Raw genomic sequence first — 25,131 nt, 5'->3', positions numbered from 1 at the left:
AAGCCACAAAGCCCACCCGATGATCAGAGGCAAAGTGGATTAGTCTGAGCCCTGGCATAAGAAATACATGATGGGCGAAATTGCTGTGATTCGTAATTGAGGCGAGCTGTTGAAGCAACCAGCGGGTGCCCCGTAAGCAGCCATGTGATGCTGCTAAGTTCCAGCAATGTACCCCCTGAGGGGAGAACAAAATCAAATGAGTCACAGCTTTCACAGAGCTCTGGCTGCAGCCTGGGCTGATGACACCGGTTTTCAGCACGGAATGGCTCCTGTCCAGTTCTTGAATAGAATACCTTGGGAGCGCACAGCTCCAGCGGCCGAGAGGAGAGCAGAGCAGGCATCCCTCTGGCTGCCTTCACCTGCTTGTTTGCTTTGGGCTTTGAAAAATCAGCTAGCCACCTTCTTCTTAACCTCTCCCCTAGCCCTGCATTTGCAAAACTGTCTGTTGCTTTCCAGGCTCCCAGCCAGTGGCGCGGGTACCCGGGCAGGCCCACTGCTATCTCAAGCCAGTGAAATGTGCGGGTGTGGTTAATTCCACAGGACAGTGCCTCACTTGGATCAGCAATGGGGTTTCTTTCCTTAGACCAATGGGTCTCAAACTTTTGCACTGGTGACCCCTTTCACATAGCAAGCCTCTGAGTGTGACCCCCACAGTTTACATTTAAAAAAAACCCTGTTTTTTATATTTAACACTATTATACATGTTGGAGGCGAAGCAGAGTTTGGGGGTGAAGGCTCACAGCTTGCGACCCCCAGGTAATAACCTCGCGACCCCCTGGGGGGTCACGACCCCTGGTTTGAGAACCTCTGCGTTAGACCATTTGCTCCATTTACACACTCCTCCCTCAGGCAAAAGACACATTGGCCTCAATGAGATGTCGGTTTGACTCAGGAATGAGTCAAACCAGAGTAAAGACTTTGTTTGTCTCCAAGGCCTGGTCTACACACACAGTTGCCTGGATTTAACTGAAGATGTGGTGTGAAACTAATTCAATTAAACCAGTGCAGCTTTGTGCGTGGACGCTGTTAACTTGATGGAAACCTGGTTTATAGCTGGTTGGCTTGCCCCTGCAATTAACCAGTTCTGAACTGATACAAGTGTGTCCATCCACACACTGGTTTGCACTGATTTCACTTAAATCCCGATGTAAGTGAAACCAATGCAACTTCCACCTGTTGCCAGGCCTTTTGTTGTGGTTAAAGCTCTCAGAGATACAGTCCCAGAGAACGAAATGCTCTGCTTAAACACAGGACAGGTACAGCACAGGTGGCTGCAGGGCTAGCCACACACCCCTGCACTAAAGCACTGACATGCCTCAGCCAGGATGGTGAGGTACTATCCCAGAGATGGGAAGATGCTCAGTTGTTATGGGCCATTCTGCCCTAGGTCCCTCTGAAGTTGTGGTGGCATGGACACCTCGTCACTGGGAGCTGACTTGAAACCCACTAAATTTACTTTGGACATACCCTGAGACAGCCACCAGATGGCAATACACTGCTGTGATCTTTAAACAGGGCAACAACTGATAGCCCCTCCCACCGTAGCGCAGGTGACAGCCTCATGTGACAATGAGGAGGATGTGAGGACCTGATATGTCAATTAAAAGAAATAGATTTTAAAAAAATGTTGGAGGCCATCATCATAAAAGACCAAATGAAAGCAGCACTGTCAACCCCCAGAGTTCAAAACGCTTGAGTCAGGTCCTGAAAATCATGAGGTTGCCTTAAAAAAAAATCAGGAAATTTTCAAATATAACCAATTTGGGGTTCTTTTTATTTGCCTTCTGGTTCCTGAGTTTTTAGGGTCCCTGCTTTTAAGCTTTTCTCCTCAGCTATGATACTTAGAAATTTACTTTTTTTAAAACAACCCCCCCCCCAAAAAATGGAGCTTCTGACATAATCACAGGACTCCAGAAGCTAGGGCTTTAAGAAAGGCATCAAATAGCATGACAGTTGGCAATACTGTAAAAGGGTAACATTTCCTAAAATGTTCTAGCTTCAATGTTCATCTTTACCTATTATTTTTAACATTATCATTAATCAGGCAGGCTCAACTTACTGCTGGGTGGTGTGTGTGTGAATTTATTGCAGAGAAGGTCTTGGTATCTTGTGGAAGGAGTCTCCAAAGAACCCCAAATGGCAGGTACTTGATGGAAAATGCCACCATGCAAGCTGGGGTGTCTAGCAGCTCATTTTATTGTGAATGATAACTTATTAAGGAAAATACACTGATTGCACAGGATTACTGCGATGCTTAATCAGCCAACATTTGTAAAACACTCTGAGCGCCTCAGATGGAAGATGCTGGCGAAGGCTAAAGGGTGGCTGGGTTGCATCCTGGAGAATCTCAGATGGGTTTTGCTTTTGCAAGCCCTAACCTAAACCCAGTGGTGGCTTAGGGTCAGGTTCCATGTCACCCAAGCACCCTAAGTTCATGAGGGTTTGACCTGTTTTTATAAGTGACACAGGTACCAGTTTATTCACTAATAAGCCTGTCTATGGGCACCACCCCACCATCCCTGTGGTAGCTGGGCACTCCACAAACACTAATGTATTTACCCTTATTGCACCCCTGTGCTGTAGGGATGTAACATCATCCTTGTTTGATAGCCCAGGAACTGAGCCACAGAGATCATGTGACTTGCCCAAGGTCACATAGGAAGCCAATCACAAAGCCAGGATTTGGACCTAAATCTAGACAACTTTAGTCCAGCCCCTTATGTGCATCTGTTCAGTTTTCACTAACCAGGTTGGGGAGTGAAAATTCTGCTGCCATTGAAGTCAATGGCTGTTTTGCCACAGATGGCAATAGCAGCAGAAACAAATCCCAGTAATGGCTCTGATCCTGTTCCTAGCTCATCTAAACTCTTCACATTTAAGGGCAATCCAGTCAGATGGTTCTGGTTCCATCCTGCCTCTCCAGCAGCATTCATACCAGTATTGGAAGACGGCATTCACACTGCAGCATTGTTTTATTGGTTAGGTTCACCCGTGTCATACCAGTTTAATATCAGAGATTTATGAGGTTTAATCTCTTGCTGTTTGAGAGGGTGTGACCCATCCAGGCCCTTTCCTTTTCGCACGGTCTAATTCATTCTTGCGCCAGTTTTATTACAGCCCTGGAAGAGCAGGTTACCTCAGTGTTCCTCTCCCCCAGAATTTTCCTTTGCCACACAGCATTCCAGAGCATATGGACACAGTTATGCTGGGGATTTCACAGCAATTCACTCCCGCTCCATGGACTTTCCCCCTGCATTCAGAAATATGGTTTCTCCACACTAATACGGACAGGAGGTCTCTCTTCTGGAGAGAGGCTTTATAAAAAGCAGAGGTATGGGTTATCCCCTCACTCTCACAGTCTGTCCCTAGGGGCCACCTCAGAATGGATCGGTTTAGGTTTCTATGTGGAATACTTTTAAAAAGTTGCCTTTTCAAAACATATTTTGATTTTTCCATGTGCCGCTGCCAAGATGCCTTTCAACAAAGGGGTGACTAACTGAAATCTCAGTGAAGGAAGGATTTTTCCAAGAAAGGGCAGAGTGAGAAGATGATCTCACCTTTTCGAATAGGATCCCACCATCTCCCCCCACCCCCCCCAGCCCCTCTTCCAAATGTTGATTGGGAAGGGACTGGTGAGTCAAGGGAGCGGGGATGGGCCAGCTGCCGGGCAGCACACTGTGCAACGGCAGTCAAGCGACTTTGGAAGGCCGCCCCCCCATCCCACTAATTCCCTTCACTCCCCTGGGTGTGCTAAAGGGATGTGGGTGTTGGGGGGTCATTTCCTGCTACACTCAGAAAGGGGCTGAACGCTCTGCTCTCAAGGAGTTTGCTGCATGGGGCACAGGGAGGACAGCTTTGGATCTTGCTTTAAGCAGGGGCTTGTGGTTGCTGCTTGTTCGTGGGCAAGCGAATCTGTTCAAAGCCGAAGGGAACTCGCATGCAAGGCTGGATAGCGTCAGGTGCAGAGCAGCCCCCGAGATGTCATTGGGAGTGGACAGGATCAGGTCCCTCTGGAGAGGCAGGAGGAAGGGCTCACTCCTAGTTTGGTGACACTGTTCACATTGGGGTCCCCATGATGAGGCTACAAACCTGCTCCCTCTGGCTTCAGTTGTACAGGATTGGGCCCATGCTGGGGCAAAGGGAACCCTCCCGAGCGAAGTCAGAAGGACTGTGAACAAGAAGTCTCAATGCCCAGGGTTCCTGTGGGTAGATTTATTTTTGCATTTGGAGAGGAAGGGAGAGGGGGTAAGAGAGCGAGGAGGGGGAGGGGAGAGGGGGAGAATGTATAATGCACATGTCTGTAAGAATTAAGAGATTAACAGCTCTGGAAATTGAAACCTTCTGTTTATTCACAGGCCAGGTGTGGCGCAGCACAAACATACCGCGGGGCAGTTAATCTTTCCTTCCCTGGCCTCCTAATGACCTCAGTTTTGACCTGGAGGTGCTACCTTCTCTAGAGGTCAATACCCAGTCACTTTCTATGCTGACCCAGGCCTGTCCTCAGCCCCTCCAAAGCCACCAATTAGCCCAAATCCTATTGTGCTAGGGAATGGAGCCGGGAATCCCTACAAACGCAGCCTGTGGTTTTGCTTTCTCCTTCATGGCTGCTCAGGATTTGGCTTCACTGGGCCTGGTGCCAGAGCCTTCAGGTGAGGAGAGAGCGTCTGGGACTGCCAAAGAGATTGTAATGGAGATTCCGAAGCTGAGCTGGAAATGACAGAATCCTTCCCTCCTCAGAGAGTGGAACAGCCAGAGACTCGAGGGATGGAAATGGGCTATTTAATCCCGTCCAGCTCCCTGCCAGCGCCAGACTGGCCTGTCCAGTTCTGTGCTAAGTGGGCCAGGCAATAGGGGGATCCCTTAGGAAACTTATTCCATGGGAAGTTTATATTCAGTCTAAAAGTCTCCGTACTTCATTAATTATTCCTCTGCCTCTTTGGACTTCAGACCCTTCTAATAACCTGCGGATTGTTACTGTGCTTCAGGCTATGCAGGTTTAACTTCTTCAGCTTGGCCACATGAAGCTATAACCACTTTGGGTTTCTCTTCTCTGAACTCCCTCCAACTTGCCTATCTCTTTTAGTAAATAGTTGCCCAGAAATGATCACAATTGGCCCAATTCTCTTCTCCCTCCCAGCAGTATAAAACTGGAGTAACTCCACTAAAGCCCATGGTAAGAAAAGAAGCAGGCTAATATTCCAGAGCTGCAGAGAGAAGGGCCTGGGGGTTACCTGGGGCTTTGTGATGATGTGTGCCTCTCCATCTGCAACCCCAAAACTAGACTAGCCCTTTTTCTTTTGGCAGCTGCATCACATTGCATATTCATGCCTAATGTGTCATCCATTTTCAGCTTGAGGCACTCTCACTCTTGTTTCCCTCTAGGTTGCTCCTTCTCACACACTAGGTATGTGTCGTGCTATTTCTCCCAACATGTATTAGCAGCTGGGTTCCAAACTGAATCTCGTGGTGATATTTCTTGCTCAAATCTCTAGTGGCCTTGGCCCAGATCCTCAACGGTATTAGGTACCGAATTCCCATTTTCAATAGGAGTGAGCAGGGCCGGCTCCAGGCACCAGCCCACCAAGCTTGTGCTTGGGGCGGCACCTGGAGGGGGGCGGCGCGGTGCTCCGGCCCCCGGGGAGAGCGGGGCCACGGCCTCCCCCTGGCGCTCTGGCCGCCCTCCCCCCCGGCGCCCTCCCCCCGGCCGCCAGGGGGAGAGCGGCGAACCCTGGCGGGGGCTCGCCACCCTCTCGCCGCCCTGCCCCCTGCGCTCTAGCCACCGGGGGGAGAGCGGAGCCCCGGCCGGGGCTCGCCACCCTCCTCCCAGGGCTCCGGCCGCCCTCCACCCCCCGGCACTCTCCCCCCGGCCGCCGGGGGGTTTGGCCGGCGGCTTTTTTGCCTTGGGCGGCAAAAAAGCCAGAGCCAGCCCTGGGAGTGAGACACCTAAATACCTTTGAGGAGTGGGATCCTTATCCATTGCCCACCGACACCAGTAATGAGACTCCCACTGACTTTCATAGGCCCTACCTCCCTTTGCGTTATTTTGCTCCCTTCACTGCTCCTTCACAGATTCATGGATCCCAAGGCCAGAAAGGACCATTGTGATGATCTAGTCTGACCTCCTGTACGACGCAGGCCAGAGACCTGCCTCAAAACAATTCCCGGAGCAGAGCTTTTAGACAAACATTCAGTCTAGATTTAAAAATTGTCAGTGAGGGAGAATCCACCACAGCCCTGGGTAAATTGTTCCAGTGGTTAACGACTCTCCCTGTTAAAAATTTACGCCTTATTTCTAGCCTGAATTCGTCTGGCTTCAACTTCCAGCCATTGGCTCATGTTAGATCTTTCTCTGCCCACTGTTGGATTGAAGAGTCCACTGTTAAATAGTTGTTCCCCATGTAGGTACTTAGAGGCTGTATTCAAATCACCTTAACCTTCTTTTTGTTAAACTAAATAGATGGAGCTCTGTCACGATAAGGCAGGTTTTCTAAGCCGTTAATCAATCATTCTTGTGGATCTTCTCTGAACCCTCTCCAATTTATCAACACCCCGCTTGAATTATGGATGGCAGAACTAGACACAATATTCCAGACACAGTCACACCAGTGCCAAACACAGAAGTAAAAAAATAATCTCTGTAATCCCACTCAAGGTTTCCCTGTTTATGCATTCACGGATTGCATTAGCTCTTTTGGCCACAGCATTACACTAGGAGCTCATGTTCAGCTGCTGATCCACCACAACCCCCAAATCTTTTTCAGAGTCACTGCTTCCCATCCTCTAAGTAGGGCCTACATTCTTTCTTCCTAGATGTATATATTTACATTTAGCTATAGTAAAATGCATAGTGTTTCCTTGTAGCTAGTTTACTAAACAATCCAGATTGTTCTGTATCACTGATGTGTCCTCTTCATCACTTACTGCTCTCCCAATCTGTGTCATCTACAGACTTTATCAGTAATGATTTTATGTTTTCTTCCACAGCATTGATAAAAATGTTAATTAGCTTAGGGCCAAGAACCGATTCCTGTGGGACTCCACTAGAAACACAGTTTACAATTACATTCTGAGACATATTGGTTAGCGAGCTTTTCATGTGTACCATGTTAATTTCATATCTTTCTAGTTTTTTTAATCAGACTATCATGTGCTACCAAGTCAAACACCTTACAGAAGTCTATGTATATTACATCCACACTATTACCATTAGCAGCCAAACTTCAGAAATAGATATCAAGTTGACAGGATATATTTTCCATAAACCTGTCTTGACTGGCATTAGTTATATTATCCTCCTTTAATTCTCTATTAATTGAGGCCTCTCACCCACTTAGTGTTGTCAGTGAATGCTCCAACAGCTCCAGCTGCTTGGGCCCAGCCCCTTGGACCTGGGGGCACTGTTTAACATTGAAGAATTGTCACTTTTCGGTCTGTTATTGAGTGACCAGGGAGACTGAAGTGTTCTCCTACTGGTTTTTGAATGATTAACATAGTTCCTGTTCATCACTGGTTAGGCACCACAGGTAAAAGACACCTACCAACAGGAAAACCAAGGCTTGAAAGGCAGGGATCTAAATAAGTGGCTGGCTTTTCAGAGGTGCTGAGCACCCATCACTCAAATACTGATGCCAGGTACCTGATCCAAGTACCCAGTTGTGCTGGTGGAAGGGCAGATTCTCTAGTGATGCTGATGCAGCCAGCAGCATCCTGGACAAATGTAGCTCGAAATTCTCACCGGTGGCCACAGAACTGCTGCTGAGATCTCCATGGGCTTGGAGTCAGGCACCAATGCTCACCCTGGAGTCACATGAACAGAAACTTCCCTGGGCCAAATTCCCTGGCCAGTTGTGGTTGCTTTGTGTGTCTCTCGTAGGGCAAAACAGCTTTAAAGCCAGCTTAACTGGCCAAGGAAGGATTCCTCTTGCATTACGGACCCCTCCATGGTGTAAGGCTAGCATAGCAGCTCCAATGCTCTCCCCGCTACCCAGCACTTGGGGCCAGGCTGGGGAATCTCAACACCTCTGTGATCCCTGGATTTGGGATTGGCCCTCTAAGACCACAAATAGCTTGAGTAAAGTAGAGCAACTCTGAGGCTGATCTAATTTGCCTGGGTAGCAGCCTGGTGGTCGGACAGCTCTGAATGGGGTAGGCACAAAGGGTGGCTTAAAGAATGGCTCAGTACTTGAATCTGATGGGGGATTGCTTCACATTCTAGTGCTGAGCACATCTCAGTTGGACCAGAGTATTTGGTCTAAGTCCAGGCCTATGCTTTTACTAGTATAGCAATGTTGGTTAGGGGGGATGATTTTTTTTTCTACATTACTATCCTGGCAAAAGCTCTAGTGGAGATGCAGTTATACAAGCCTAAAAGGGCTTTTGCTGGTATAGCTTAATCTGCTTGCTGTCCTGGTATCAGCATTACTGGCAAAATAACTTTTTTGCCAGTATACCCACACCTGCACTAGGAGCGTTTGCTGGTGTAGCTATAGAGGTAGAACTAAACTGGCAATCTTTGCTAGTGTAGACCTGGCCTAAGCCACTGTGAATAAACAGGAGACAAATGGAGCTGCAGCAAACCAAGTACATTTGACTCCAGGGGCTGGCCTGCAGAGAAGGCTGCACCTCCATTAGAATGGAAACCAGGGGTCTAATTCTCCTTTGCCTTGCACGCTGCATGTCATTGACCCCTGTGGAAATGGGAGTAAAATGCTATCCTGTCAGAATCCTCCGCTCATTCACACCATAGTGCGAGTGTCCCACACCCTCTTTGCACAACTATGAATGACCACACAAGGTGCAAAGCAGCTGAGAAGTAACCTCTGCCATGCACTTCTTCACTGGGCCAGGAAGATGGGGGGTGTCTCCTCACCAACTTCACCCCCAAACCTAGATATCCCCACAAACCCAAGGCTTCCCAGTGCATTGCTTGCAAAGCCCTGAGCTCAGAAAGTTTAACAACCTCCCAGTTTACCAGCTCGGTCTTGTTTTCTGTGTAACGGGGATTTAGCAAAGTCATTAACTAATTCCACTTAGTAGTAAAGTAAAAAGAATTTTGTTCTACCCCAAGTCTCATTGAGGTTTAAATTGAAGTTGCATCCCTCTTCCATGGCTTAGCTCAAAATATTTGTACAGAATATACTTTGCAGGAAACAGCCTATTTAAAAAAAAGCACAAATAGATAAAAATAAATAAATAAAAAGATCCGCTTTGAGTCACTGAATTAAAAAGGAAGATAAAAAGCCCTATTGAGCAGAGCTATCCAGATGATAGCTCCCCGCTTTAGCTCACAGGAGAAGTAACCATGTTCAACCTAATTGGGGCTTTTTAGGACATTCAGAGCTGCTATCATTCCGTAAAGTTGAGGCAAACTGCTTCCTAATTGGCTTCCCGCTGGGGTGTCAGTCAAAAAGTCTTTATTATCACTCCGGGCGCCTTTTCAATCCTTTATTCCCTCCTGGAATGTTTCGGAAGCTGGGCTGCCCTCACCTAATGCATGCTTACAAGGCCCCACCAGCATGAGTGCCGGCTAGCCTATGTGGCTGGGCTCCCTTGCCCCCACCCTTTTCTCCCTGTGCATAGCCAAGGAGTACACATTTTTGATGCCCTTGGATGTTCCTTCATTTGACTTGATACCGTTTGGTACGTTCACTCAAACATCACTGCTTGAAAAAGTAGAGTCCCAAATGTTCTTTAGCTCCAGCTAAGATGATCTACTGACCGTAGGCCTGTTTGGGCATGGGAGAATAGTATGAACTGCATTACAGGTATGATCCTGGGGGGCCTGAGTGGAGGTGCAGGGACGCTCCACTTCCCAGCAGGGTCTCAGCACGTCTCAGGATCGGAACCCAACCCCCTACACAAACTTCCTTGGAAAGTTTTTGTTCTGTTTTTTTGGTTTTTTTTTTAAACAAATGTTGCCACTGGATGGAACAAACATAAACAAAATATTGCAACTTCCATAGCCCCTCTTTCTGCCTATGCATCCCTCTAGAGTGCTTCATTGCAAGTATAGATTTTTGTACTGTTCTATACAGGTTTTTATACTGTATTCACAACTGTAGTATCTGACAGGACAGCATCTTAAAGCAATAGCATGAGATTGTTGAAGCCCAAAACTTTAGTTCTTCTTTTAAAAAATGTTTCACAAAACCTAATAGAGATTTTTTTTTAAATCAATAAAAACAAGAATTTTGGGGGGTGAAACAACCCTAACTGTTGCCATGCTGTAAAATTCCTACATTGCGAGACTGCTAGTGCGTGAGAACCAGGATCTGTAACTGACTGGAAATGATGTTGAAACTAACTTGTGAAATGCAAAAAGTCAACACCCAGCTTCAAAGATAAAAAGTGCTTGTGATTTTCAAAATTATTTCCTTCTAATAATTGAGGGCGCTACTTGTAAGTAACGCTAAGGAAAGACATTTGTGGCTGATTTTAAAATAGGATTTCAAACCCCTGGTGGCTCGTGTATCAGCGGGAGCAGAATTTGGCAGGGTCCTTTTTAATATTCTGTAGTGAATGCATTCCAGCCCTGCCTGTTCATTGTTGCAGAATGGGGATGGTCTTGCATTTAAACTTCAGAACACATTTGCCATGTGGTATAAAGCAAGAATAAACAGGCAGATTTTTGCATTCAAACCCTGCGCAGTGGGACTGGCTGGGAAAGTCCTGATTGCTGCTGTTTCAAAGTTTGCCCCCTCTCCCCACCATGTTAGAAAACAAAGATTATAAATTATTCAGGGTTTAATTCTGTAAATGCACGATGGAATTTTATTTCACAGGGAGGGTGGGTGGGAGCTAGGGGGTGGAAGAGGAGGCGGGTATATGTACAAGAACAGGGCCCTCTTCTTACTGCCCCTCTGTGCGCGCTTGATCGCGTGAGTTGACGCGAAGCTATCAGAATACAAAGCCAAAGCAGAGCATCTCGGAACACAGCAATTTCTGCCACTGCCAGGAATTCCCTTGTATGAAAAAGATGTTGTGAAGGAGTGTTAAATGGAAATTAGTTCTGCGTTTGCAAACACTTCCAGGATGTGCCGTGCGGCTGGTGTGACTACACGTTCGGAACGAGGAGGAGGAGGTGCCATTACCACTGCTGCTGGAAACTTTGATACAGAGAGGATGCCTTTTTATTTTTTTTCCAGAGGCCTCCAGCATTCAGCTGAGCTCATCTGGGCTTACTCCAGGCATCACATTAAAAACTGGCCCTGGATTGACACAGCAACAGTTTGAAATCGACATGCACAAGTATGCTGATCAACCCCAAACATGACACGGGTAGGGTACAGGGCTTGGATGACAATATCTTAGCCCCCAGCAAGGGAGACAATGGGATGGGGATATAATGTGCTACTTGTGAATAGGAATGGTGGGGATGAAATCAAGACACCCACAGAAATAAAACATGGCCAAACAGTATCTTGTAATTATTTCATTATTCATTAGTTTAAAGAACTGATTTTAAAATATGCCCGGTACATCTCTAGGAGCATGTACAATACTGAACCTAACAGGCAACTATTACAAACAAAAGGCCTTAATAAATACCCTAGACCGGCTCCTATGTGGATGCAGCACTGTTGAGATCACTGGAGCAGTGTATGCAATGCATGCGTGTGTGCCCTTGAACCAGCTGTGGCCATGGGACAATTCCATCTGGCCCCCAAACACACCTGGAGGACGCCACGTTCTAGACCTACATGGCAGGCTTCACACAGGGTGGGCTCGTACGCACCATATGGACGAGGTCATGCTGCATGGAGGATGCCATTTTGCATGCCAGTGTAGAACTGCATGCCTGACTAAAAATGTCGGGCATCCCATTAAAAACTGGCCCTGGATTGACACAGCAACCCTGCAATGTGCTGAGTTTCACCAGCTGTGGATCTGAACCCCTTTACATAGTGCAGGGGTTGGCAACGTTTGGCATGCGGCTCGCCAGGGTCAGCACCTGGCGGGCCGGGCCAGTTTACTTACCTGCTGACGCGGCAAGTTCGGCCGATCGCGGCCCCCACTGGCTGCGGTTTGCCGTCCCGGGCCAATGGGGGCAGCGAGAAGCGGCGCGGGATGTGCTGGCCGCAGCTTTCCACCGCCCCCATTGGCCCGGGACGGCGAACCGCGGCCAGTGGGGGCCGCGATCGGCCGAACCTGCCGCGTCAGCAGGTAAATAAACTGGCCCGGCCCGCCAGGGTGCTTACCCTGGCGAACCGCGTGCCAAATGTTGCCGACCCCTGACATAGTGTATTATACACCAGTTCACTCCCCCACTGCATATAGGCAACAGCCAGTGCTTAGAGATGGACTCTGAAGATCAATATACACAGGAAGCTGATCATTTACACAAAGGCCTCTTCACCTCACTCTGGCAGCATCAAGGGGCTTTAAAGTGGATACAACTGTAATTCACACCCACTTTAAGTCTTCTTTACACTGCCAGGGTGAGGTAAAGGAGCTTCCATGTAAGGGAGAAGGTGGCCCAGGCTCTGCCAGGGCCCAATCCAGTATCCATTACAGTCAACGGGAAGGTTCCCATTGACCTCAATAGAAGTAGGCTCAGGGCCTCATCCTAGTGAAGGAAGTGAATTCAGGAGTCCAGAGTCCTCGACTGCACACAGCCTGCTGCCTCCAGTCCCCCCACCCTCATGGGAAAGCCCCATGGGATTAAACAGAAAATGATCACTTTTCTGTAGGATTTTTGGACTATCCTATAAAATGTAATAGAAAATTAGATCCCTAATGTGGAATTCTATAGGTGACTTAAAAAAAAGTTGTTGTTTTTTAAAGTCACCTATAGAATTCCACATTAGGGATCTAATTTTCTATTACATTTTATGTAATAGAAATGGTCTCAGTCCCTGTAGGCATGTTTGAAGTCATTGCTACAAACTTTAGTTACATTTCTACAGAGCGCTGTTGATTCCATCCTTAACAGATTGCACAGGAATTTTCCATCAATCTGGTTCCTAATACCTAGAATACCCCCAGCTAATCTCAACTGCAATGGCAACACTTGGGAAGCAGGGTTGATCTCCCCAAAAGCCAAGACAGATTCTAACCTCATTTAACTTCAGCTAAGCCCACAGTCAGTCTGTTGACTTCTTTGGAGACCCCTCAGTGAAATGCTACCAGAGTATCTAGGATCAGAATGAGGCCCACTGGGCTCTATAGATGAGACTCAACACTTTGAATTGCAGCTGACACTGGCCCGAGAACTTGTCAAAGATATTGATGATGTAATTAAATCACAGCTCCATTACAAACTTCTTTTTGTAAAGATATCTTCATGACCAAGGATCTAAGCATCAACATATTAAAGGATATAAGAAACACAAAGGATTGATGTTTGACTCAATACAGAAGTAAAATTCTATGGTCTGTGTTTATAGACTACATGATCTAAGAGTCTCTTCTGTCCTTAAAATCTATGATACTTCTCTCACATACACTGGTATGAATCAGGAGTAACTCCACAGAAGTCACTGGCAAAACTAGTGTTACAAATGAATCAGACCATTTTGCATAAGTGTATCGGTACCATCTGGTATTTAGCTGTGACTATCTTAGTACCTTTTCCAGACCCGAAGAAGAGCTCTGTGCAGCTGGAAAGTTTGTCTTTCTCACCAACAGAAGTTGGTCCAATAAAGCTTGTCCCCCTACATCTTAGGGGCAGATAGTTTAGCTTAGGAGCTCATTTGGTTTATTTTATCTACGTTAAATCAAAACAAAAAACCGAAGTGTGTAACCAATAGCTAACCCTTAGAGGACAGGCTCTCTGCTGGTATTAACTGGCACTTCAGCATTGACTTCAGGGGTCTCTGTACTGCTAAGTCATGTGATGTGACACACCACCACCCCTCTTGCCAAATTATCCAGCTACTCTGCCTGGTAAGTGCCAGAGCGTAGGAAGTTAGGGCTCTGGAAGTGGAAAAACATGGATGATCTTAACCTTTGAAGCTGGTCTTTTGATTAGATGTTCCCATCTCATTTGGAAAACTGTAACTTTCCAGACAAGTGAGATGGGAGAGCTTTTGATTGTGCACAGTCTGACGTTTGGGAGGTGTCCCAATGAATTGGATGCCATCCTCACTTGAACAATCATTAAAATCCTACTGTATAAAACACACAGTATTCTCTTGCTAAGACACAGCAGACCGGTCACTGTGTGCAGACATTTCTCTTCCCCTACTCCTTGTTTCAGACACTCTGAAAATTGCTAAGTGCTAATGATAACCTGTAGCATGGAGACCAAACCATGAGCCTTCCATGCTATGGGGAGAGCTGTGCCTGGTGTAGCTGGATGGGGAAGGGTATATGCACTCAAATGACAAAGCAGCATTGGCCACTAGTCTTCCAAAGCCTAAAACAATTTTAAAAAGTCACTGCTGTCACAGAGTATGCATCACTTGGGCTGAGGCGTGGGCGTGGCCCCAGAGGACACTAGGTAACAGAGAATGCAGTGTTGGGGCTGGGCAAGGACCCTGGGGGAATTGTGTTCACCATTCATTGCACATACTTTTAAATCATCACTGCATGTTTTAGAAGTGTCATTGCACACACATGCATCACTGCGATTTAGAGCCTTGTTTAGGGAGTCTGATTTCATCTCTAAACCATAGAAAAATAATGCCTAAAATACAGGTTACAACACACTCAGAGCATGGGGCAGGAATGAACAGAGATTGCATTCGAGCAGAGATGAAGCTGTACGGGAATCCTGACCACTCTGCTTCTTCCATATGTACGAGTTCTTCCGAGGTGCACCTGGAAATGCACGTGGTCCCTTCCACATACACGCGTGTCTCTTGAACAAACTGTGACTATGCTGGGCAGAACAGGTCCTGGGTTCAGACCTGCTAGAGCTCATCCCTTGCAGTCTCATCTAATATGAATGAGGCCAATTGCATTTTAGGAAAGAGATGTTTTTTTAAAATCCCCCTCATTTTAAAAACGCTGGGAAGGCCAAGAACGCACAACTCACCATAGTCTTTCTTGCAGTATTTCTTCATGTTAATCTTCAGTTTCCCCTTGGACGCCTTGCAGTATGAGTCACAATCTGTAGGGGGGAGAGAAAGCGGGAGGGCAAGAAAAGATTAACAAAACAAATTAGCCTTAAAAATGCATAAAAGGCTGGGGGAGGGGGAAGCGAGAAAAGCTGCAGGCTGCCATGAATAAGCCGCATGCCTGTGATATCCATCTGCCAGGCCCCGATTGGGTCGTCTAGCAGGGGCATTTAGCAAAACCTTCCTTTCTAAAGAAAGCCTTTTACAAAGGAAGCCATCCTCCCTCCTCCCCGCCTGACGAATCCCTTTAGCTGTCTTCACCGGGCTGCCTCTGCCTTCATGGGAGAGCCCGGGGCCTCCCTTATTGTGCCACCCAGCTCTTTTCAGAGCCACACAAATTCCCCCTGTTCTTAAACTGCAAACTGGAGCCTGATTAAAGCCCACAGAGGCCTCATTGTAACCCCTAACCCAGGCCTGTGGCAGGCTTTGGCATTCATTGCAGAGAGATTCTGGCTGGGGTCACACTCCAACAAAAGAGGTCAGAGAGGAAATTAGCAGCCCATGAAGCATTAGCAAAGCCTTTTGGTGTCCACTCTACTGGAGTGTGCAAATAAAATACCCCAGTAGGAACATTTCATTTCTAATGGGCCCTACTGCTGTGACATGATGATTTTACTCCTCCGAACACCAGCCTGTGTTCCACTGCCACTAATGTGATGGAGCCGGGACTGTTGCTCTGGCAGCGCTGGCAACATAGTGACTGTGTTTGCTGGGCTGGAGCAATTCCAGGCATTTCAGCCCACTGGATACTGACTTATTCCTGATACATCGGAGGCTCCTCCCTGCTTGGATTTTGGCAGAGCCATCCCAGTTTTGACAGGGCGGTTCTAAGTCTGGCCACGTGGCTGGAGCAGACAACACGTCATGATGCAGCCGTGCTGCAACGTGATGATGTAACAGCAGTAACCTGCATTACCATAAGAACATAAAAATGGCCAGACTGGGTCAGACCAAAGGTCCATCTAGCTCAGTATCCTGTCTTCCGACAGTGGCCAATGCCAGGTGCCCCAGAGGGCATGAACAGAACAGGTAATCATCAAGTGATCCATCCCCTGTCGCCATGACACTGCACTGTGATGTGCAAATATATTGGCACAAGGTGGCGACAAAGTAACGTCACATGCAACCATGCGATGGCCATGTTGCCATGGCTGCACTGCACCTTGGCACTGTAACAATTTTAAATGACTTGGATGTTGGTGCTTCCACCATTGGCCTTAGAGGTTCTGGTGCACACGGCTGCTCTGCTGCAAATGGGCCCGATGGGAGGGGGGGATGTAAAGGGAGTGAGAGTTTGACTCAGGCAGGAGGCCAGGCTGAATCGGGGCAGATATCCATACAAAATACCCCTTCTGTAACATCTTTCTTACCTCTCTCCCATTTTTAAGCAGTTTTTGGTAATCCTTAAAAAAATGCAAATGCCACTGAGAGGCACCAGTCTGTGACTAAGGGCCGGGGAGGAGGAAAGCAGGAAAGGGAAGCAGTGTCAGTGAAGGGCAAGGCTGCCAGGGCACAAGCAGATGAGTCATCTGCCACTGGTCCCAGCAGGGTTTGCCCAGATCCAGCTGATGGGAAGTTGCAGGTGACTTTCTGACACACCTCCCCAAGCTTATGTTCTGACCTGATGCAATTTGCTGCTGGAGATAAGCCTTTGGCTGGAATGTTCTAAACAGAACCGTGCAGTGTCCGCCTGTATCTCCTCCAGCGTTGGACCTGATCTTCTGAAGTTGCTTGTAGCACTATTGCCGCTTACAACTTTGTGGCCATTCCACCTCTATTTCCCCTTCATACAGGCCCCTTTAACTCACTCAGTCTCTAGTGACCTTGTAAGGTCAAATCCCCTAATTTGCTCTTCACCGGCACTCCTCAGGCTGGCAACAAACTTTGTCAAATGTCCAGAACAAACACACAGCTTTGCAGCTCACCTTCCCTCCTGTAACTCCAGCGTGGTCTGGCTAGGACTCTGCAGCAGCATAACTTGCTCCTCATAGCTGCTCCATCCACCAGCCCCAGCTCCACACAACATCCTGTTTCCCAAGCATCCTGTTTACAGCCAAGCCACCTGTACTCCTCTGGCAAGCTCAGCTACTTTCCCAGCCATGCCCCTCTTTGCAGCATCCTGCTGCCTTTTATATTGGAATCACTAGATTCCTCTCAGGTGGGGCTCCTCTTGCCATCAGGGCTGCCTGAGCTCCAGGCTCTCCAGCCCACACACAAGCCACCCTGTTACACTGCTCTTATTATTTGCATTACTGTAGTGTCTGGAGGCTCCAGCTGAGACCAGGGCCCCATTGTGGTAGGTCTTGTCCAAACCCATAGGGAGAAATGACCCTTGCCTGGAAGACCTCACAATCTAAATAGACCAAGGGTAGAGGGGTAACAGAGGCACAGCGTGGGGAAGTAACTGGGAACTAGGAACACCCTTACCCACCACTCTCCTAACCTTGGAGAGGTGCAGAAAGAATGAGAGGTTTCTAAGCCCACTAGAAGCAGCAAGGAGTCCTGTGGCACCTTATAGACTCACAGATGTATAGGAGCATGAGCTTTCGTAGGTGAATACTAGGGCCTTTGTAGCTGCAATAGCTATTTGAAACGGGAGTTACTCTCCAGAATTGCTGGGGAAGTTTGTTCTATTGAACCTGTGCTGACTCTGGTGGGAAGTCAACACTCCAATGCGTGATGAAAATACAGACCTCTGCATTAGCCAACTGACTTCTGCTGGGACATACCAGGCATGCCTAAGTAGAAAGCATCAATAGTGCCACCCATACTCCTCAATGTATGTATCCTACTCCAGGAGTAGTGCCACGGATTTCAGTGGAGCAAGTTACTACTCAACAGGAGCAAGAGTATCAAAATCCGGTCCTGTGTTAGGTAGAACCAGTTGGAATGCACCTCCTGTATTGCTAAATATACAAGGTACAGCCTGGAGAAGTGCAGTTGCCCAACACCAAGGGACCAGGAGTCAGGTTTTCAAAGGTATTTAGGCCTCTAAAGATGAAGATAGGCACTTAGTGGGATTTTCAAAATGTTTAGATGCTTAACTTGATGGGAGTTAGGGTCCTCGGTGCTTTAAAATCTGGGAGAATTCAAAGCCCCTGATCCCAGACCCGGCCAATTGTTTTGGTGCCAGGTCACGTTTAAACTCAGAAGCAGATTATTTTCTGGTTCTGGCTAGGATGTGGCCACAGTCTTGCTAAGAGACCAAGATGATAGAAATTCCATAATGGCTAATCTTCCAGACTTCCAGCAGTTAGGGCTAAAATCTTGCAAGATCTCAAAATCTAACTCTGATTCCACCTCCAACCCAAGCCCTAGCTCCCAGACTAATCCTAACCAAATACACACACGGCCTCATCAGCCCATCTCCATTCACTCTTATTGTTCTCCAGACACTAGTCTCTTGACTGCTATCAACTTTATTCCCATCCCTCAGAAGAGTGCAAATGATGATAAATTGCTTTGTTCTCTCTAAATATGATCTAATCAAAGTCGGGGCCAGAAGCAAAACCTATCATTTGAAACAACACGGTTTTCCATGCCAGACGCCCTGCTGAGATTCCCTACCATGCTCCCAACCTGCCAAGAACCTTTTAAATGGAAAAGAATAGCCGAGGGCCAACGGATTATAGAAATCATTACGGCTCTTTGTTTTCTTCTTCTAATGTGACCCTGAATGTCAAGCAAGACTTGAAGTTTGTCCAATAAAAGATATTACCTCACCCACCTTGTCTCTCTAAGCAAGACTTGAAACACACTGGAACAGAGAGTGGATATCCCATAAAAGCATTGGCACAAAGTTTTAGCTGGAATCTTTTATAATATCTAGCCCTTTCTTTCACTAACCCTCTAGGGCTTGCATTCTGACAATCATTCAACTGCCCGTCCTCAGAGGTTTCCTCTGTAATCCTTAAACCTGTCTGCGTGTCATACCCTCTGCAGGGGTAGAGAAGGGCCAGAACTTGGTTGCAATTCATATCAAGGAGATTCTTTATGGAGGCTGCAGTCACAGACAGATTCCGTGGTTCTCTCTGGCTCTCAGACTGTGCTGACTAATGTCACCATGAAGGGCTACCCTAAGTCCTGGATTGAACTTTGCAGCCACAGGAGGAACTGCTGATGACCCTGAATTCCCTTTGTTCAGACCACAGGAGATGCACTCTCCTCTTTTTGCAGCGACACTAAATGGCAGGCCAATGTTTGCAATGGGCCAGACAACACCAAACCATCCTTCGAGGGCACAGGCCACGTCCAGGATGGGTTATTTTAATGTTGACAATGCTGAGGACCTGTGAAAGATTCCAGATGATGAACACTGAAAGAAAACTTGTGTGGAAGAGTCTGCAAGGAGAACAAGTCCTAAGGCCCTGACCTAACCAGAACAGACAGGGTTCTGACCAAGCGCATCTGGCTAAGCAACATGCAGATCTGAGACAAGCAATCGGATTAATTGAATATGCAGCTAATGGGATTCTAGTCAGGAACAATAGGCAGGACATTTTCTGGATACTAATGCACTACGATGATGATTATTACCAATGCTTTGCCCTCCTATAGCACATGTCATTCAAAGATCTCTAAGCTTTATAAATACTCACTAATTAGGCTTTGTAATACCCATTTCACAGAAGAGAAAATGATGCACAGAAAGATGATTTATCCAAGGCCATACAGCAAGTTAGTAGCAGAAGAAACTAAAACCCCGGAGTTCTGTCTATCAATCTGCTGCCCTAACTGCAGGACAACACAGGGAGCAAGTTACCACATCCTGATACTTGTACCAAATGAAATGAATGAAAGGAGCAGCAGGGATGTAATGTTAGTTATAAGCTAGAGCAAAAATGCCCTCTTGGATGAATGGCTAATGGTCGCCCAGCCTAATCTACCCCAGATGGCAGAGGCTGCCTTGTGTCTGCTAGCTGGTGGGGGGACATGACCAGTAGACAGAGTCCCTGATCTGTGTCAAAGCTTACTTCGGGAGTGCAAAAACTCCAGCCAGGTCCAGTGTGGTCCACAAGCACCACCTCTACTAGAACCAAACAGGAGATTCGTCACTGGTTGAGCCAGTGGGAGCCGTTCTGAGCATGTCAATACAGGAAGGCTTTCTGTCCATCTCCTATAGCTTGCCCTGTTTTAGCATCAGGTCCAGAAGTACTGCTGCTAGAGAAAGTGGGATTAATCCCAGACCAAGAATCACCCTGGAGTTTGTCTGGAACCATGCATGGAAATGAGCCCACATCTCTTCAGGAGCTTCAGAGAAGTTCAGCAACCTTTTCTTGTGGCTTAAATTCTCAGCACTTCCCAACCACCAGGCTGTTCTCATAGTATTTCCAGTTGGGCTGAGATTACGAACTCCAAGAAACCTGCCCTTGTGAGGTTTCCAAACCCAGGAGCCTGGGATAAGATTCAGAGAAGTATCCAAACTCGACTGACTCTCCAGACCTTGGCCTGCCAGTATGTACTTCTTAAACGGATATTGCATTGAGTCAGCAATCAGCACATTCGAGCACCATGGGCTCAGTCTTGCTTTTAGGGCAGGGAGTAGCATCAGGGCTGGTGATTCTTAACATGACAGGAAACAGCATAACGGTGCCCAGCAAGGATTGCTGGTAGCTGTGATGTGAAAACATCCTCTGTGCTTCAGCAGCTGTGGATATGAAGATACTGTGAGCCTCATGCACCAGGTGGAACCACTTTAGTTCTTAATTAACTATCTAGTTCTATGTTCTGGGCCTGGCACACCCTGGCTTTCACCACTGTCAATGAAGAGTAATTCCACTGAAGTAAGGGAGAGCTGGATCAGACCTTCCTACTCTGCCCTCTCTTCCTTTTTCCTCCCTCCTCACATCTCTACTTTCTGGGCCAGTGCCTCAGCTGGTTTAAATTGAAGTCAATGGGCCAATTCCCCAGCTGGTATAAATCAGCATAGCTCTAATGAAATCAGGAAGGCCGGATCCCAACTCATGTAAATCAACGTAGCTCCAGTGAAGTCAATGGGTCACATCCCAGCGGGTGTGAATCCGCAGAGCTCCATTGGTTTCAGTACTGATTTACATCACCGGTGGATCGGGTCCCCTGGCTCTCTCTCTGTCTTTCACCTTCTGAGCTCTCTCCTTTCTCAAACTGCTAGAAAACCCATTGGAGACTGTTTCGGATGACGAATTAAATCTCTGAAACACAGCTCAGATTTTGTGCTTGCGAATGAGCTGTGCTGCATACTTAATATTAAAAAGGTCGCCTCTTAGCCAAGCCAAATGCACACAGAGAGCGCTGTAGTCTATTACACTAACGTTGCCTAATGATTAAAAAAAGATTCCGCTCGAGTCCATCAAACATAATTTCAACAGCTTAGACTCCGGTGGAAAGATTTACTGTGCTGCTGCTCCCTTGCTGAAAGCTGATCGCCGAGCCAAGCTCCAAGGGTTGCTGGGTGCGGGGGTCGGAAATGGGGAGGAGACGCGACTTGCTGACAACTGGAATACACTGAGCACTGCTGCAACACATACAGGCCATTAAAGGGATGTAGGATTCTCCCTGCCTCAGTTATTTCTCCCTGTGTTCTTCCTCGCCATACGCCCATTGCCTACTAGGCTGAGTGGGCCTGGTCTGATTGTGAAAGGTGCTGAGTATCTACAGCTCCCACTGGCTTCCATGAGAGATGCGGGTGCTCTCTTGCACACCTCTTGGGTTAATGAGGACCAACCATGGGGTAATCCCCCTCTAGATGAAGGATCCCAGAGACCAAAGGACGTGGCTGAAGCATCGAGAGCGGGAGCTTCCTAGCAAATAGGTGAATAATTTTCACCTTAGACATTCTACTCACCCGCTGTCTACAGACGGAGTGATAGTGACCAGGACGACACAGGGCCTGCTGCGAAAGGGAGGGGAACCTGTAGTGTAGTGTAGGAACTGAGCTGTAAGGGCAATGGGGAAGAGTGAAGTTGCCATTTGTCCCGGTCCCATGGGGAGCATTTCTGGGCTGGAGGTTTTGCCCTCTGCTCTGCCTCTCAGGGATAGGCTGGAGGATAGAATCAATCCTAGCTATTTCTTAACCATTACAGCTGCCACCATGTCCCTGTTCGGTCATGTTTTGGCGGCCATAATGCTAATGGGTCAGGTGACTTCCTGGAGTGGGTGGAGACTTTCCACCCCAAACAACTCCTTTGTTTTGAGCCTTGCTTCTCCGGCGAGAAAGCTGAGTTCTCCTGTCTCTTCCTGCCTGACAGACATGATCTCTTGCTTGAGAACATAGCGTGCTCTCCCACTAAACCCAGCCAGCACAAATTGCATCTGGGACCCGCTGACTCACAAGGTTACCCATGCACTCTCCTGGAGTCAAATGTATTTAACAAGGAGAAACTACAGTATAACTCAGCACTTGTCACTAGTCCAGCACCTTCCGTCTGAGGGCTCAAGTGCATTACAAACTTGAACTAACCAAGCCATACAAACTCCCTTCATTGTATCATCCCTGTTCCCCACAGATGGGGAAATCAGGGCACAGAGAGGTTTAAAGAGCCAGTTTTCAAACGTGGACACCTAAATCCATATTCTTGACCCTAAATACCCATTTTAAGCACCTAAATTCTGATTTAAGGGAGTAGATCAGCACTTGGGTGGCAAACAAAGGACATTAAGTGCCTACTTTAGGCATCCAAATTAGGAAATTGAAAATACAGGAAATCTGAGGCAGGACTAAAACCCAAACCTCAAGATTCTCAGGTATATGTTCCTCCCACCAGCCCATGCTTTCCTTTTTGATGGACTGTAGACCTGCCAATATCAAAGAGAGGGGAAACATCATGAAAAAAAATCTTACCATATATCATGGGAGTGACTGGATGGTTTTCCATGAGAAAACATGAACTGGGAAGGCAGTTACTGAGTCTCAGTGGTAAACTGAGCAAGAGGGAGTTTGGAAAGATGCAATTGGTACTACTTGTTTTGAGAGCGATCCAAGGTCTTAGAGCAGGTGGCAGGAGGCTGTTTTGTGTCCATCTCAGCTTAGTAAAATATGTCAGCAATGCATTTACAGGCTTTATGGCACTGCCAGTCCCTTTGATCTAGCTAATTCTCTGGCCATGTGAAGGGCTTTCACGGCTAAACACCTTGTTTGTTTTATTAATTTTTTTTCTCCTGAAAAAAGTCACTTTATTTTAGAAAACAATGTTTCCCCTCCATCTTTTTAGGGAGTGAGGCATGGTGCAGTGTCAGGTGCTGGACAACCAGCCACACTCAGCTCTACCAGTGCACCTCCTTCCTGATCTGGGAGAAAACTGAATGAATAATGGCATTTTTGGTTCAGGAACTAACCTGAAAAATCCAAAAAAAATCACAGATTGATTCAAACTGAAACTGTATTTTTGGAATTTTTTTTGCTGAATCAAAAAAAAAAACCTGAAAAAAATTTCATGTAGGTTAACCCAAAACAAGTTCTTTTGGTTTTTTATTTTGTTTTGGTTAATTTTTGGGTGATTCCCCCCCCCCCCCCCTCTTTTTGTTTGTTTTCTAAATGAACCACATTTCTAAGAAAAATGTTGTTTGGAACTAAAAAATGGAAATAAAATGTTTTGAAATGGTCAAAATGAAATATTTTGACTTTTCAGAACTTTTTTTTGACATTGTTTTCAGGCCAAACTGTTGTCAAATTCAATCCAAATTCACTAATTGTTTCAGTGCTCCTCCAAATGCATTTTTTTCTCCAAATTTAATATTTACCAAAAAATTTCTGCCCAGCTCTAGTTGGAACAGTGCAAGGCAGGGACTTCCCATCATGCCCAGGCTAAGCTGCAACCAGGAAACTTACTTCACTTGTGATTTAAAGATGATCTTCACAACTCTACTAAAACCACACTGCAGTAGTGGAAACCAAATGCCATTCAGATATAAAGAGTTAGAGACATTTAAAACCATTTTGAGATTTGTGTGCCTAACCTAAATACTGATGTAACTGTTGAAAGACGGATTTAGGTGTTTAACGTTAAGCACCCAGATCTGAACATTTGGCCTCAGCACATCAGTGACTGAAACTCACCTCCTCCCGACTCCTGCTGCACAGTCACAAGGTTCAGATGCACCATGGATTGCCATCTTTCACCTGGTACAACTCAGAAAGCCTCCCCTGCCTGAGAAGGCTGCAGTAGTTCTAGTATTAGTGCGTACAGGCTGTCTGTTGGTGTGAGGTGAATCTGGTCCCCGGCCTTGTCCCCACCTCCCCAGTAGTAAGCATTCTTCAAAGTGTTCGAGTTTCTTGTTTTGCGCCTTGAAGGGTATGAAGGCAGGCTGTCATAGAGCAGAGCAGGAATACAGAGTGTTTGGATTTCAAACACGCCCAACTCCGGCACTTCATCCCGTTACAAAAATCGGGTTGGCCTGAGAAATTCAGATCTGGGTCCTGCTTTGTATCTCAGACACCCCCAAAGGGTTTTGGATCTGGGGTGTTGGTTTGGGGCTCTCGGTTAAAAAGACAAGACTTCAGGAAAAAACGGGCTTCACTTCCCCCTCCTCTCCATTCCCCTCCTTCACCTTCTCCCCCCATATGCAGCCTGTATGCGCCAATGCTGCTGTATTGTAGATGTGACTAGAAGAATGAATGAGAGGAAGGCTGTATCAAGTAAAAGGCCCCATTTCAACTCGTTATGCACCAGAATGGCTCCTACCCTGTTTATTTAGGGGATTCAGAACCCACCTCTATTGTACTTGTGGCACCTTAGAGACTAACAAATTTATTAGAGCATAAGCTTTCGTGGACTACAGCCCACTTCTTCGGATGCATAAGTGGGCTGTAGTCCACGAAAGCTTATGCTCTAATAAATTTGTTAGTCTCTAAGGTGCCACAAATACTCCTGTTCTTCTTTTTGCAGATACAGACTAACACGGCTGCTACTCTGAAACCTTTTGTAATACTTTTTTTTCATTTGAACCAAGTTCAAACTTCTTGTCCTCATCCCTGCTCATCCCTAATTGGCCTAATTGTCTCTTATCATGTCTCCTTACTGCCTCCTCTTCATCAGTGATACCAGCCTTGTTTGTCAGTTTCTCATAGATTTACATGCATTCTCCCAAGCTCCCC

The 25,131-nt window shown here is 46.9% G+C and overlaps 1 protein-coding gene across 4 annotated transcripts in view; it reads right to left on the bottom strand.

Moving 5' to 3' along the window:
* The window catches only part of NTN1 (netrin 1), a 267,394-nt gene that overhangs the window by 52,384 nt on the left and 189,879 nt on the right, over window positions 1-25,131 (bottom strand). For all 4 annotated transcript variants that reach the window (XM_034789679.1, XM_034789681.1, XM_034789680.1 and 1 more), the window contains one exon: window positions 14,978-15,052. In XM_034789679.1, coding sequence (XP_034645570.1) covers window positions 14,978-15,052 — 75 coding nt within the window. The remainder of the gene's footprint in view (window positions 1-14,977; window positions 15,053-25,131) is intronic.

Source organism: Trachemys scripta, chromosome 14 (assembly GCF_013100865.1).
Source record: "Trachemys scripta elegans isolate TJP31775 chromosome 14, CAS_Tse_1.0, whole genome shotgun sequence".
NCBI classification, from domain to species: domain Eukaryota; kingdom Metazoa; phylum Chordata; order Testudines; family Emydidae; genus Trachemys; species Trachemys scripta.
Note: the sequence above shows the minus strand (reverse complement) of the source record. Positions and strands in the feature narration are given on the sequence as shown.